Source organism: Empidonax traillii, unplaced genomic scaffold (genome assembly GCF_003031625.1).
Source record: "Empidonax traillii isolate 1590-97213 ecotype Southwest subspecies unplaced genomic scaffold, ASM303162v1 scaffold630:size906685, whole genome shotgun sequence".
NCBI lineage: Eukaryota > Metazoa > Chordata > Aves > Passeriformes > Tyrannidae > Empidonax > Empidonax traillii.
In genome coordinates this window covers 57,748-73,336 of record NW_020955823.1, presented here as the reverse complement: position 1 = coordinate 73,336, position 15,589 = coordinate 57,748, and the positions used below count along the sequence as shown (strand labels likewise).

Genomic DNA, 15,589 nt, shown 5'->3' with positions numbered 1-15,589 from the left:
CCTCAGGTTTGTAACCCTTGAGGACAAAGGGTTATTACAAAAGGCAAACACAGATACTGCAGCCAAGGCAGGGAAGCAGATGCTGTGTCATTTCAGGGACACGCAAAAGCTGTAACTAAGTTGCTTACAAAACCACATCTTTAAGCAGGATGTTTTACAAGTTGCATTTATTGAAACATGGTTGCAGAAGCTGCTGAGTCCACTGATGCCTACAAGAAAGTACAGAATCACCTCTCACCCCTACCCCCAGCAGCTTTAGGGCCCAGAGCCCCTGCTCAGGGCACAGCCAAGCAGTGCTTAGAACCAACACACACCGGGCACCCCCAGCAGGGGGGTGGCCTCCTTTGCTACCCCCAATTGTCACGGTAACACTACAGGCCAGCGCTCAGGGAGAGGAGCGACTGCTCAGAGCAGCTGCATGGCAAGAGCACTACAGTCACACAGGACATAGATAGATGCAAGTGTAGTTACAAGAAGCTGGAGGTCAAAAAGGAGTGAGTTCCAGTTTTTAAAAGGAAGATTTATTTAACAAGTTTCACTTAGCGCAATACACCTAAAAAGGAAATCACAATACAATGAAAGATTAAATCAAGGCCTCAGAATTTTATACGAACACCAAGACCAAAATCCTAAAGTAGCCGTATTGCGTCTCAACATGTTTCCCCCATTAACTTAAAAAAAAAAAAAAAAAGCTTTAACATGCCTTACAGGATATTAAAAGAAATAAACTAGAACTAACATGCCAAATGTTCACTTTGATTTTCAGACACAGCTTCTATATTGGTTCTTTACAAAAAAGCATGTCTCTTTCAACATGTATTCAAAACAGTGTCGGATGTAATATGGTATAAGAGCAACATTTAACATAATTCAAACAGCTTTAACCTAAATACGCTTACTGCTTAAATACACTCCTACAACAAAACTAACTTGAGAAACGCTCCAAATCGTTTAACAGTTAAAGTCTTTACTTGGTTATTACATCCTAGATGAATGTTCATTTCTGTATGTTCAAAAATACTGAACCTGAAGGGTTTTAAAACAATCCTGAATTCACTTACAGTAAAGCATAAATCACAAGCTCGTATTGCAAAACTGTTAAACTTAGTTTTTTGTTTTTTTGTTTTTTAAAAAAAGATGCGACCAAAAGTCAGCGATTGGTTACATTCCCCAGCCACCACTCATGTTGGACATGTTGGACATGCCGCCCATGCCGTTCACTCCCATGGATGCGCGGTTCCCACTGCTGTAGTAGCTGCTGTTCATGGCGCCCTGGCTCCCGGGGTCTGAGGGGGAAACCGACAGCAGGTTCACAGCTGCCTCAGGCCGACTCGAAGCATCCTTGCCCCAACGCCTGTCCTTGCTGGGCCACCTCGTAAATACCGTCTACCGTGCCCAACGCTGCAAAGTGTCAGTTTACAGCTCCGTACCCAAAGTCAGTCACCGGTTGTTCAATGACAGCATGAGCTCTGCATCACCCCCCTTCCCAATCCAGAGCTTTAGCACCGCTCTGGGGGCATGGGGAGGACCCAGCCTCCCACATCCCCTCTCCCCCCCGTTTGTACTTTGTTGAAACAAAGCTGGTCCCCAGTTTTTAGACTAAGAAAGGAAGTGATCAGAGCAATGCAAGTCTGGAGACTGGCATTTCCTACTCCTTTCAGAGTAATTTTCCACATTTCCTCCCTCAGCTTCCCATTTTTCGTTTGAATAGATCCCCCCAATTATCCGTTTATTTGTGGTTTTTTTTTTTTTGTTTTTAACATTCACAACAACCACATCTTTCAGGGCTTGTGCTGCTCAGATTGTAGCACAACCCTCCAACACCAGTGAAGGGCATGCTAAGCCAGCAGCACCCAGCCCACCTGAAAACAGCAAAGAAATGCTCTTACCATAGCCACTCATGCTGCTTTGACCTCCATATCCTCCTCCATAACCTCCACTCAGCTGCTGGCTGCCTGGAGCACCATAACTGGATTGGCTTCCTTCCAAGTTAAGGATAAAAACGTTAAGAACTTGCCTGTCAAGGTCTGCTCATCATCAACAAACCCATCCCTCACCCAACAGCCCCAGCACTCTGGCACAACCTCTCTCACACCCAGGGAACTCTAAGTATACAAGGTAACAATCTCAAGGAAAGCCATCAGGTTTCTAAAAACACCCCTCCAACGACACGGGACCTTAAAAATTGCTTTTACTTTTGCAGTTTCTCTGGACTAAACAGAACAGGCTTGGTCTGCATTATATATAAGACACTCCAAAAAGACTTAAAACTCAGCTTTAAGTGACCTCACACAGGACTGGTGCTGCCTGTCCAGAACCGCACCAGCTCATTAACTGGGTTTGTATATTTATATATTTATTCCCGCTCCAGACTGCTTGTGCACCACAGCACTGCTTAAGCTCACTAACAGCTGCTCTTCACCTCACTCTTCTGTAGTTCAAGTATCAGCATTAGACTTCAAACGTTTCATGACCAGAGTACTACAGAAGCAGCAGTACCCACCTCCCCCAGCCCTGCACCCTCTAGAAAGGAGCACCCCCAGGAACCAACCCCACCTTCACCTCTGGGAAACCAGCCCAGTTGGGTGTCAAGAGGGTATCTGCCTTATAGACACAACAGCAACAGACTTGTGTTGCTAACAGACATTTTAGATTTTTAAACAATTGTGGGGTTTGATATAGCAATTCAGACAGTTTCTCCCCAACTCCAAATACAATTCTCCCTCACCACCAAGACCAAGCTTGAGTGGCAGGTCACGTGCCACAGATACATCCTCCATCACCAGACTATGTCCCAAAAAGGGAGGGGGAAGAAGAATAAGAGGACAGGAGGAAGCTCCCACTTTTCCACCACCACAATCCCAGAAGCCACTCATCCCACCAGCCACACCACACCACCATTTATTTAACCTAATAATTGTCAAATATATTCCCAAAAGGTTTACATACCTGCCAATGTGCTAGTGTTCCAATCTTGGACTACCCCTTCCGATTCCTTGACTGTGTGATTAAGACAGAACATTGAATTTCAGTTTTGATGCCAGGCACAGAGTAAGAAGGAGCTGTGCAAAACGAGCCAGCCTCCTTCAGTAGCAAGCACCTGTTTAAAAGTGCACTGAGACTGTCACACATACCCATTGCTCCCATCATCTGACTTCCATAGGCACCACCAGTTCCTCCTGCTGTAGAGTTCAGGAAGAGTTCTACGTATCTGTGTTCTGAAAGAAGAAAGTTTTGCCATGAGAGCATTTCACACCCCGCCCATGCAGCTTGTCCCACCGCAAGCGAAGCTGCAGCAAAATCTCCGGCATTCCAATGACAGCACACGCCCCAGAGCTGCACTGCTGTCATTTCCCTTAATCCACCTACTCTGAGCAGCCGGACTTACGCATATTTGCTTTGTCTTTGGACATGGCGGCCACTGCATCCTCGTGAGTAGCAAATTCAACGTCTGCCTCTCCAGTTACTCTGCCATCTGGTCCAATTTCAATGTGTACTCTTACAGGGTTCAGAGGTGAGAAGAACTACACACAGAACAGTCACACAGATTAAAACGCACCAATGCAGCCTTGGGGTTACCAGCAGCCCTGTCCTCTGGATGAACACTCCAGTTGCATGCAGTGCAGCTGGCATGTCCAGCCAGGACCACAGGACCCAAAGCCATGCACGAGGGAAGGGAGCAGCGTTTGGGACTCACGTTGTAGATGTCGTTCTCCGTGGCTCTGTAGGGCAGACCTCGCATGTGGACGCAGTGGCCAGTGGTGCTCTGGAAGGTGGACGATCCGTCGCCGTACCTGTGGTCCGACATCCCTGCAGAGAAAAGAGTCCATTCTAGGTCTTTCAGATGTATTTTAGTTTCTTTTGACACATGTCGTAAGTTCAGTTACTGTTCCTATTAGAGATCTCTTACCTCTTCCAAATCTATCAGAACCAAACCCATAGCCATCATTATACCCATTGTAGTCATCATAACCTCCATAACCTAGAAACAGATTGGACATGTTCATTTCAACTACACAAAGATCCAAATAAACGTTTCATTTCGACTACAGAAAGATCCAAATACACACGTACACACTGCAAACAACAGCTTACAAAGTCTCATTTCTTCTACAAGAACTAAAGCCAAGGACACATACAAACCAGCAGTTACAAAGCAGGGAAGACACTCCCAGGTCCAAGTGTCGCTGCCTTTCATACGAGCAGCTCCCTCGGACTCTGTGCACTTACCTCCTCCGTAGGCTCCACGCCTCATTCTCTCCAAGCTACTTCCTCTACCCAGGCTGTTATATCCGCGCGTAAGACCGGGCCTGTCGTACGGACCAGGTCTCTGCATTGCCAACAGCTTGCGTGGAGGGTCGTAGTGAGTGCGCACTTCTGCTCGGCTACTCTTGAAGATCTCAATGTACCTATGGGTGTTTCCACAGGAACAAGTCAGTCTTTGATTCCTTCCACAAACACCTCACAACTTCACATTACAACAAGCCATTTAGTCATAGCCTTGACACTGGCGGTAATTTTAAGCCAGGTTTCCTTACGTTATGTAGGCAATGACATTCTATTTTACGCTACATTACAATCAAATCAGTGTATTTTCAAGAAATTAAAATTACTGAAGGGTTTATGTGCTCCTCATACTTGGCAGTATCCCAGCCTTAAGGGTGGGGGAGCAGTACTGATTCCCCACCCACCTCCCCCCAATTTAAGGTGTTAGTCAAAAAATGTAGGAGGGACTGGCGTCCACTCAACTCAGCACCATTTTGCTCGAGGCAATGGAAACAGAGGGTTAAAAACCTGGTCTCCACCAAGAGTTTAACCCATCAGGATGCCACAAAAAGCTCTGCATGTACTAATGAACCCAGCCTATGCTTCAGTGATTCAGCGTAGGCAAAAGGTGCATGCTTCAATGAAAAATAGTCACAAGTAAAATAGAATAAAAACCCTTTGTGACAATTTCTTGAAAGCTATGCTTATTACATTGAAGATTAATACAGTAAGTAAATTTGTTACATTTCAACTTATAAAACAAGTTTAGAAAGTATCACATTTTCTTATGGTAGTAAGAGTACTGTGCATGTCTTTAGAGCTAAAGGCAGAATTGGTGCTATTTGAGAAGTTAAAGCCATAGTCTCTCAACTTTGTCACTTCCAAGCTACAAGTTTTGCACTCCTGTTACTACTCAGGTTTCAAAGCACACTTTAGTTTAGCCAATTTTATCTTGCATTTTTGGGTAGATCCAAACAGTCTGTGCCACAGACTTAGCGATCAATGGCTTTACTCATCACTGAGTTAGGGACCAAAACTCTGTTTTGATTTGGACATTAACACTTTCAGAAGAGAGAATATGGATTTAATTGTTTACCATAAGAAAAGTGACAGAGCCAACCAACCATCCATCCCCACCTGTGCCCTATTCTTTCCTTGTGTTTCTTTAGAGCCTTTTCAGCTATTTCCTGTGAAGCAAACTGCACGAAGGCCTCCCCCGTACTCCTCCCCTGGAAGTCCACCGGCAATGTTATCCCATTTGGCACGATTTCCAACCCTTCAACCCAAGGACAAATAACCCCAGTAGGGGGGCAATATTAACATCACAAGCCCAGTCACGAGTTTTTTCTTATAGCTTTAAAAACACCAGAATTTAAACACTTTTAAGTGAATGGTATGTTGATTCTAGAACACCAGAAGAAAAAAAAAAGGCACGTCAACAAAGAGCTCCACGATCACATACCATTCAGTTCAGGTTCTTAACCCACCCTGCAGAGCACAGAAACGCTCTGAGTGTCAGCAACAACTCCTCAGAGATGGCATCTAATGCAGGGTGCATTAAGAACCTCACATATTATTACAAACCTCTTCAATTCTGTGAAAGTATTTAAGACGAACTTTTTAAGAGAACTTAAATTCAAACACAGCAAATTAAACAGCTTTATACAGAACAAGTAATTTTACCAGAAGTCACTCAGGTAAAAAATAATTAGTCTTATGCAAACATCAAGTTTCAGCTTTTTTTTTTTTTCCTTTTATCTTTAGGACTGCTTAATTAAGAAAAAAATCATGAAGTAATTTTAAACTATTAGTTCCTGAACAGAAGAGGTACATTTTGTATATTAAGCACATTAACAATTTTTAAAGCTTGAATTACTTCACCAAGTAAGAAAAAAAACAGCTTAAAATGCACATGCTTAGAAATTGCTTGTTCATATCACCGATTCAGAAAACAAAAAACAAGTTCTGAAGATGTAAAATTGGAAATATTTCTACTGTATTTTAAAGCAAAACAGTAAGTTCAATTTTATCTTGTTATAGCAAAACATTTAGAAATATATTTTGAAAATACTACCAAGTGAAATCCTAAAGAAATCAACAGTTTTTATTCTTAGGCATTTTTAAAAGTTTGTAATTCCAGTTTCTAAAACATACAATAGCTGCAAAAGAAGTAAAAATTAGTCAAAATAAGACATTATCTCTTCATCCATAAAAACTATGAGCTAGGCAACATCAAGGGTTTGTTTTTTTTCCCCATAGAAAGAAAAGGGGGCAAATCTGGAAACCTGTATTTGGGTAGAGTTCAACAGGTTGTTTTTCTCTGGAATTTCATTCAATGCTAAATCTATGTTTGGAAGAAGCCATGGACAATGCCTGCCCTTGCTCAGATCCTTCTCCTCACACAGAGTCCAGAGGTGAGGGCATTGTACATCCTTCACTGACAGGGTGACGCAGCAGATACTGGGGGTGGAAATATCCTCTCCCCTGAACTGATCACTTTAATTTGGAAGGCAAGACACTTTTTTTCTGCAATCCTTACATGGAACAATATGTCCCATTAAGCATAAATCTAGTAGCTCTTTGGCATTCCCTAAACGATTATCAGGTACTTCAGGAATTGATCCAATGGATCCCTCAAGCACATAAAACTAGTAAAAACCTGATTTTTTAATACTCATAAATACTGTTGGAAGGAAGGACTACAGGGCAATCCGTGCTTCTTTGGTTTGATGGGGTTTTTTTAGCATAAACCAATAGTGCTATAGCTACTACTTTTATCCCACATACCTGAAAAAAACTGTACAATTTCTTCTTTACTACAGCCAAATGGGAGTCCTCTAAGACGTACAAAACCATCATTAGCTGTATCAGGGCTGTTGGGACCAGTATGCTTCAGAACCCAATCCATTTCAACGTTGTTTGACTTGAAAACTGTAAAAGGCACTTAGAATTAATGCATTCTGGAAGAAGCAAGGGTTTTAAAGTCATTTGCCTTGAAACTAGTCAACTTATGATATACAAGTCCATTTGTCCTTCCACATGCATTTTAAAGAGATAGAGAAGCAATTAACCAAAATCCCATCGAGCACAAACACAAGTAGTCAGTTACGAGACCAACTGAGTCAAACCTTCAACATATCTGTGTCCCATTGTCTCTCTGTCTTTTTTCAGGGCCAATTTCACATCCTCCTCTGATTCAAGTTCAGCAAATGCTTCTCCACTTGGCCTGCCCTCCCTGGTGTAGATGAAACGGATACCCAGAGCCCCGTTCAGAATTTTGCAATCTGAAAATGAAACAAGAAGGCCAGAATTAATAATTACAGGAACACCGTGACAAGTTGCATATACTCTAAAAAAAAAATGTAACAGAAAATATCAAGTTGTATCAAGATGACAAAACCAGCAGTCTTCTTGTTACAACCTTACAATTACCGAAGAAGCTAACTAAAATTAACTAACTCTCCTAGTCAAACCTACAGATTAGCAACTGCAAATTACCTATACATTTTCAAAGCTTTTCTCTACCTCAAGTTAAATGCACTATCTGCTTTGGATCTTAACTTTCTCATCAGCTTAAGACAAATAAGCAGTAACAGTGATCAGTATAATAAATTAAATCAGAACCAAGTCCAATTCATCAAATTCCTGAAGCAGCTTTAAAATCTCCAGCCACTGCAGAAAGCATGTCTTTCGCACTACTATTCATTACTGCAGATTGCTAATAACTCGGGGCAAGGACACATACACTGACTGAACACAAGAGAGCCTGTTCGAGTAAGATGGAGAATTAAACTGATTTGGTTTAATCTCCAGCAAGAATTCTGAAGTTCTCTTTAAAATGGAAGCTTCTCTTTCCTGGTTGCTCAAGCAGCAAAGGCAATTGTGGCCATCCCAGCAATGTGCAGACTAAGCCCCTTTGTCTGGAGCTACTGCTCACACAAGCACGGCTTCGCACACCAGGCCCTGCCTGAAGCACTTGTTGGGTTACAAACTTCACTGGGTCCTGAATGCTTCCTGCCACCGCGTCCCCGGGAGGGACCCAGGACCCAGACAACAGAGCTCGGTCCCTCTCCGACACCCATCTCCCCCACGGCCCCACTTACCGGAGAAGAACCTCTGCACCTCCTCGGTGGAGCAGGACCAAGGCAGCCCCCGGACTTTCACCACGTATCCCTCGCTGCTCTCCGTGTTGAGCATCACATTGGGGGTGAGGCTCTGCTCCGTCTCGGCTTCTGTGGTTGCTGCAGAAGACCAGAACGAACCCTTTGAGACTCGTGCTCAGCACGGCCGCCACCCGCACCCCCTCAGAGCGCCCGGCGGCCCCCCTGGCCTGTGCCCCGGCCCTCCCCGAGCCTCCTCTTCCTCGAGCGCTGCCGCCTCACTCTCAGGGCGCCGCTCCCGCCCCCGGCCCGCGCCCTGCCCCTTCCCCGCACGCACACATGGTGGGGCTCCGCGCTGGTTCTAGGGCTCCGAGCCTGATCCGCTGTCCGGAGAGCGCCTAGTCCCGGTCAGGCGGCAGCGAGCGGGCGAGCCTGTGGCGAGAGCGCGCTAGGAAATGGCGGCGGGTGCTTCCGCTGGGCCGGGCCTTCCGCCGCACAAAGAGCGCGGGCCCGGACGCCGCCCTGGCGGGCCCGTGTGCCCCCGGCGATGGCGCAGCGCTCGCGGCGGGTTCGGGGAGAGCGACGTGTGCGTGTGTGGAGCGGGTACAGAGCACAGAGCTCAGGGCACCGAGCGCCGCCGCCCCGGCACCGCTCACGGCGGGAGCGGCTGCGGCGTGGCCAGGCCGTGCGCGTGCGCGCTGGGCCCGGAGGGCCCGGCCCCGCCCCCGGGACACCCCGCGCGCGCCGCCGCCTGTCCGTGCCTGTGCGCACGCGCCGCCCGCCCTCGCGCCGAACAAAGCCCCGGCCCCGCGCGCCCCGAGCGCCGCTCTGCGCATGCCCCGCGCGCCCTCAGCCCCCCCCACCCACCCCCACTCCCTCACCGCGCCCGCCCGGGCCGGTCCCGGTGCCGACGCTCGGCCCGCACCGACAGCGAGCGGGCTCTGGCTGCACATAGAGGAGTGTGGGAACTAGCACTTACCAGCTTCAAATGCTGACGCTACCCCACGTGAAACAATCTGTTCGCTTCGGTCACTGAAGCCTGGTGTGTTTGGAGGAGATGGGGAGAGAAGAGACAATGGGTCACAATTATCATAAAAGAAAGGAAAAGTTTACTCCCTCCCGTCTCCTCCAAACACACCAGACCTGGCTAGATTGCACCCTGAATCTTGTAGTTAGAGGCAGGAGTTACAGCAGTAGTAACTCACCATCTCAGAATCCTCCAAGCCCTTTCTTTCCACTGGAAAGAACAAGCAGCTCATGTCTCAACTTGCCCACGCAGGTGGTAGAGGACTCATGCCCAGAGGTGAGTGGACTCCATAAAGCCCCTGACATGGGTTATTTGGAGCCCAGAAGGTCCTCAGAGCAGCCTCTGGATGAACATCATTCATCCATGCGTGTTTCTTCTCCAATACCAAAAAAGACTTCAAACCTGCACGGTCTCATCTCTCATGTAAGTGCTTGAGGTGTTTACTTTAAAAATACTGATCCAGACCACTAACAACTTCCGAACGGCCACAGCTGGAGGGTTTTTGAAAAATTAAAAAACAACAACAAAAAAAAATGCAGCACACATACTGAGGATACATCTGTAAATCGAACACACGGCGCAGTCGTTTGCACTAATGCAAAGCTGCTCAGTGAGTGGAACGGCGATAGTCACTTCCTGCACAAAGCTGCCCTGCTCCATTTCAGCCACCGAACCCCGCGGCGGCAGGAGCGGCGGGAAGGGGGCAGCGCCTCCGCCTCTTCCCGGGGAGCGGCCATCCCGCCCACCGGCGGGCAGGATACTTAAACCTGCGCGGGAGCCGCCAACAACCCCTTGGGCTCTCGCTCCGCAAAGCCATGTCCACCCCCGCCAAGCGGCACTGCCAGAGTCCCGCCGGCTCCCTCGACTCCAGCTTCCAGAAACGCCTCAGGAAGATCTCCATCGAGGGGAACATCGGTGAGCTCGGCGGCACGGGACAGGGCCGGCCGGGGTGGTGGGGGGGTTGGGGGGTCAGCACACGAGCGCGCTGAGGGGCTGGGATGCTGGAGGAGGAGGGGAGAGGGCAATGCGGGGCTTGTCCGCCCGGCTCTGCGGGCAGAGCGGGGCCGGTACCACGTCGGGAAGCCACCGCCACGGCCGGGTGCCCGCCAGTGCCCCTGAGGCGCAGGGAGACTCTGGCGCAGGACTCCCCAGGCCGCGCCGCCCGATCGCTCCCGCCCGCGCCAATTCCCGGCGCCTGCGCGGCCGCTCCCGCGCTCCCCCCGCCGAGCTCCGCCCGCCGCCGCAGCTCCTAAAATGTCGGCTCGGTGTCTTATCGCCCGACCGGCCCGGGCGCGGCCCTTCTGGGGCCGCAGATTAGCGCTGTTTTCGCCCCGGGAGCCCCGCGCCCCGAATGCCGCACCGACAGCCCCTCTCAAACCTCATCGCTGCCCCTGTAGCCGTCACTACCACTAAGGGTCTGATCAACCCTTAGTAAACTTCTCGCATCTCCTGCAGCTGCAGGGAAGTCAACGTTTGTCAGGCTGTTGGAGAAGCACAGTGATGAGTGGGAGATCATCCCCGAGCCCATCGCCAAGTGGTGCAATGTCCAGACAGCCGGGGATGAGTATCAGGTAGGTGTGCAGGATGTGGGTCGGGACAAACAAACTGCAGGGAGTATCTTATCCCAACCCCACAGAATCACACTAAAATCTGGAACTAGGCAAACAAGCTATTTAAAGAAGCCACCATGACTGCTACAATCACCTGACAAAAAAGTCTCTGATCTTATGCTTAAGCATTTTCCTTACAAAAAAAAAAACAACAAACAAAAAAAAAAAACAAAACCCAAAACAAAACACAAAAAACCAAGGCCACGAATTCTCACTTTGACATAAACTAGAATTCCAGATTGAGAAAAGGGAATAAAATCCTGCAAATATGCTGGTATTGAGTTTTTTTCTCTTGCCTCCTAGGAACTTTCAACATCTCAGAAGAGTGGAGGAAATCTGCTTCAAATGCTGTACGACAAACCCACAAGATGGGCTTACACCTTTCAGACTTATGCTTGCCTGAGCCGAGTAAGAGCACAGTTAAAACCGGTCTCAGCAAAGCTACATGAAGCAGAACATCCAGTGCAATTTTTTGAGAGATCTGTGTACAGTGACAGGTAATTATTCCTGCAGCACAGCAAGAACTCATATTAACAGCTCCAGGTCTTTAAAGATACAGAGCTGGAGAAACACTTGATATTAAAATAATATCTGCAGGGAGCAGGCTTGATTAAGGGCAGGCATTTTTTCAGTACCATGATTCTGTTCTAATGGCAAGTGTTTTTGTTAGATCATTTTTGTCATTCCTGGCATGAGACTGATGTCTTTCGTTGCAGATATGTATTTGCTTCTAACCTATTTGAATCTGGGAACATCAATGAAACAGAGTGGTCTATTTATCAGGACTGGCACACATGGCTCTTGAATCAGTTTCAATCAGATATTGAACTGGATGGCATGATCTACCTCAGAACCACACCTCAGGTATGCTCACTGAACGTCAAAGTTTTTCAGTTCCAACTTCATTTTCAAGGGGCTTAAGAGGATACAAAAAAGTTATTCCAGACTTAACTCGTTTATGTTCAGCCAAGCATTTAATATTAATGCTCACTAATGTCCAGCATTAGTCTTCCTGAGTTAAGGACCACTTGATCCTTTGAGCTGATTTAACCTACAACACATGATTAATGACCACATTTATACTTCTTTTTCCAGAAATGCATGGAAAGGCTACAGATGAGGGGAAGAGAAGAGGAACAAGGAATTGAGCTTGAGTATTTGGAAAACCTCCACTATAAACACGAAACCTGGCTCCAGGAAAGGACTATGAGGTAGGCACCCATTTTCTGTAACAAGTTTCAACTTGTAGGCAAGGTTCTTCCAGCTTTATGCTAAAGTTGATAAAAAACAAGTTTAAGTCTAGCTTCACTCAGGCACACTTGGATTTATTTTTAGACTTACTTTAAGTTTTCAAAGATGCAACTTCATCTAATTTGAAACCTTTGTTAAGCATTAGCTCCAACGAGGAAGCTTTACAGCTGCAACTCCAGCAAGGATATGGATTTTGCTAATTGGAAGGGCACAGGAATAGGGCAGTTAAAATAGTGTTCAATGGCCAATCACAGAAGTCACTCACTAAGCAGCTTTGTGTTCCAGTGTATGGGGGGGGCAAGGTCCCAACTACCTTTACACTTGCAGGACCATATTCCAACCAAGTTTAGTTCATTTTGAAGCCAGGATTAATATTTAACCAGAAAGGCTTTTGGCAGACACTGTTACACACACAAGCAATCTAATCAGCAATTGAATGATCTCTGCACACCTTGCCCCAACTTCCTTATTCTTAACCAGCTTTCCCATCTAAGGGATCTCTTAACTTGAAAGCAGACTTCAGGTTTTCCCCTAGAGGAGCCCAAAACACTATAGTGACTGAGAAGCATTAGAATTCTAGGAAAAGTTCATTATCAGTCACATCTACTGTCCTAAGTTTGATGTAGAATTACCCAAACGCTTCAGGAGACAGAAGGCAGGGCATAGTGTGGACTTTCGGGAATGCTTATGTTGTGTAAGCATTCCAAACTTGTAAGCAAGCATTTCCTGTGTTTTTCATAGAATCACTTGAAGTCTGCAAGCACAAGCTAGAATGTTGTTCAGCACACTTACATTTCCACACTTAGAAGAATAACTACTGCTTGAAGAGAAAAATACATCCAGTTGCACAACTACTGCTCCCATCTGTTCTTAAAATGAAGCCAAAAATGCTCTTGCTTATCCTTAAGACATTTTAAATACCAGTCTTATAACCTGTAAAGAGGTCATTCCCATGCAAGGAAGCTTCAAAAGTGTATATTAATAAATGGATTACGTGGGGGAAGACAAAGGGTGATACTTTAAAAAAAATACTCACTCTTACAGAATCAATTCCTGGTGACTGATTCCGTGACAAAAAGAATGAGATAAAGGAAGCCAGAGAAAAAAACAAACTATCTTTTCCCCCCACTTGTACATTACTTGATGCTAAGAGCCCAGATATGTGAAATATATGGAAGTTGTGGTGATACCACGCTGACTGGGTTACACAAGAGCAATTAAGGACAAACTTGACTTGGGCTTTATTCTTAAGTCATGGCCATCAGCTTTAACATCTCAGGTACACGTGGTAATCTGACTAATGCTGCAACTAAAGCGCTGGAGTCATAAGCACAATAATTTATGCCGTGTTCTTTCATTTAACAGAGTTGATTTTGAGAACCTAAAAGAGATTCCTATTCTGGTTTTGGATGTTAATGAAGACTTTAAGAATGATGAGATTAAACAGGAGTACCTGATTGATAAGGTAAGTAGCAAATATTGTTTCTCTGGATCTGCTTTTCTTCTGTAGTTATCAATTTACATTCTTAAAATTTGTGACGAAATGCTTGTTTGGGGGTTGTACAAATCGCTCTCCTTCGAGATATTTCTGCCCCCTCACACAACACATCTGACAAAGGTCATGCATAGGGCTCAGTTTCCTGAAGAGAGTTCCAAATGCATGAAAGGAGACTTCCAAGTAGAGTTGGGAAGGAGAGTAAACAGCCATTTGAGGAAACAAGGTGGCAGTAAAGAGGTCACCTGAGTTAAAATGGTGTTTACCAGTTCCAAGGAAAGGCAAGCCTCAGGAAGTAAATGCTGGAGCAGTGTGTTGTGTGTCCAGGCCAGGGAAAAAAAAAAAAAATAACAAAAAAAAAAGAACCCAAAACTCCTTAAAAGCATGATGATGCGCTCTCCTAGCAAACCCTATAAGCCATTTCCTCTATCTTGTTCTGGGTCATCAATTTGAGATTACTGCAGAATGACTCCTTCATGCCAAACCTGATTCCCCCATTAAATAAATCTAAATAAACCAGGGAGGGGAGTGCTATTTCTCATATCCTCATGGAAACCAGCAATTAATGGCTTAGAGAGTTCTGCACAGACTACACTCAGACATGCCACCTTTAACCTTGCCCCTCTGAAAGGCCACCAGCATTTCAGGTCATGAATTAAAAATGTAAGGGCAAAACATCCCTGGATACTGTATAGTAACAAACCATTTGTTCTCAAAAAAAGGGAAAAGCCTGGTATTTCAGCTTTTAATGCATCAAATATTATATATACTTTTTTCTTCTTGACAGGTCAAGTCTTTCCTGGCTTCTTAAGAAGATGAAAATTAATTCGAACAAGTCCCTGAAGTTCAAGATTTAGACTTAACAATCAGTGCATTGACGAATTTACTTTAACCAAATGCACTGTGTAGCTTATTTTAAGGCAAGACTGAAATGTAAGATATCGTTTGGGTTTTTTTCCCCTGACTTGCGTGGGTTTTGATAGTTTTTTGTATAGCTAAAATGAACAAATATGGGGCACTTCGATAATGTTTTTTTTATTGTGTATTCTCTGCTGTTAAATAAAGATTTAAAAGTCCTACTGCCTATGAGCTGTCTGTCCCCGCGGGGGAGCTCAGTGGTTGTCAATGGCTGACACCCAGTAAACAGATAGCAGGCGCTGAGCGGGGTTGTTTTGCAATAACTGGCACGGGTTCACCATTTTAAGACGAGACTGTTATGGCGTCCGGAAAAACCTTTACTTTCAACTTCTGCTTAACCGTGCGGCCGTTCCCACCGGCCTTAACGCTACTAAAGGCCGGACGTTAGACCTGCAATAAACTGCAATTCGCGCTTATCTCGCTTACGATCTCACCCCCTCCCCTACTCCCCCCTCCCCGCACACGAATTCCCCCCCAGCCCAGCCCCTCCCGTCGCGGGGAGGGCGGGACAGCGACCCCGGAGAGCCCCCCCGGCCCGGCCCGGCCCCGCCCGCGCGGCGCACGCGGGGGGGGGGGGGGGGGGGAGCCGAGCTGCGCACGCGGCCAGGCCGAGGCCCCTCAGCGGCGCCGCCGCCATCGCGGGGCCTGCCCGGCACCTCCGCGAGGGACCGCCCGCCCCTCCCTCCCTCCCTCCCTCCCCACACCAATCCTTATCCCCCCCGCCGCCGCCGAGCCTTACCCAAGCCGGGGATCTCGCCCTCCGTCTCCTCGGTGTGACAAGGGTCCATCTCGGCCGCTCCTTCCCCGCAGGGGCCGCGAGAAGAACAAAGCTGGGCGGAGGTGGGGAGAGGAGGAAGGGGGTGGGAGGGCGCTCGGGCGCTACGCGCCAAACGGAAACAAAAAAAAAAAAAAAAAAAGAAAA

The 15,589-nt window shown here is 46.7% G+C and overlaps 2 protein-coding genes across 8 annotated transcripts; one reads left to right on the top strand and one right to left on the bottom strand.

Annotated features, from left to right (window-relative positions):
* Positions 1 to 150: 150 nt before the first annotated feature.
* On the bottom strand, positions 151 to 15,578 carry HNRNPH1 (heterogeneous nuclear ribonucleoprotein H1). Of its 6 annotated transcripts, none has more exons than XM_027898937.1 (14): positions 15,407 to 15,578; positions 9,346 to 9,405; positions 8,370 to 8,507; positions 7,395 to 7,550; positions 7,054 to 7,197; positions 5,404 to 5,542; positions 4,231 to 4,409; positions 3,911 to 3,982; positions 3,698 to 3,831; positions 3,389 to 3,524; positions 3,135 to 3,218; positions 2,950 to 3,000; positions 1,890 to 1,982; positions 151 to 1,401 (listed from the first exon to the last, which is right to left on the bottom strand). In XM_027898937.1, the coding sequence occupies exons 1-14, from the start codon at positions 15,453 to 15,455 to the stop codon at positions 1,322 to 1,324; spliced, it is 1,515 nt and encodes a 504-aa protein (XP_027754738.1). In that variant the 5' UTR covers positions 15,456 to 15,578; the 3' UTR covers positions 151 to 1,321. The 6 variants fall into 6 exon arrangements, with proteins under 6 accessions (XP_027754738.1, XP_027754736.1, XP_027754739.1 ...); XM_027898935.1 differs by having other exon boundaries at positions 151 to 1,286; XM_027898936.1 differs by having other exon boundaries at positions 812 to 1,286; positions 3,698 to 3,810.
* LOC114065212 (deoxycytidine kinase-like) lies at positions 10,101 to 14,825 on the top strand. 2 transcript variants are annotated; one of them, XM_027898942.1, is made up of 7 exons: positions 10,101 to 10,308; positions 10,849 to 10,964; positions 11,307 to 11,500; positions 11,720 to 11,867; positions 12,099 to 12,214; positions 13,620 to 13,719; positions 14,537 to 14,825. In XM_027898942.1, the coding sequence occupies exons 1-7, from the start codon at positions 10,209 to 10,211 to the stop codon at positions 14,558 to 14,560; spliced, it is 798 nt and encodes a 265-aa protein (XP_027754743.1). In that variant the 5' UTR covers positions 10,101 to 10,208; the 3' UTR covers positions 14,561 to 14,825. The 2 variants fall into 2 exon arrangements, with proteins under 2 accessions (XP_027754743.1, XP_027754742.1); XM_027898941.1 differs by lacking the exon at positions 14,537 to 14,825 and having other exon boundaries at positions 13,620 to 13,764.
* Positions 15,579 to 15,589: the final 11 nt, after the last annotated feature.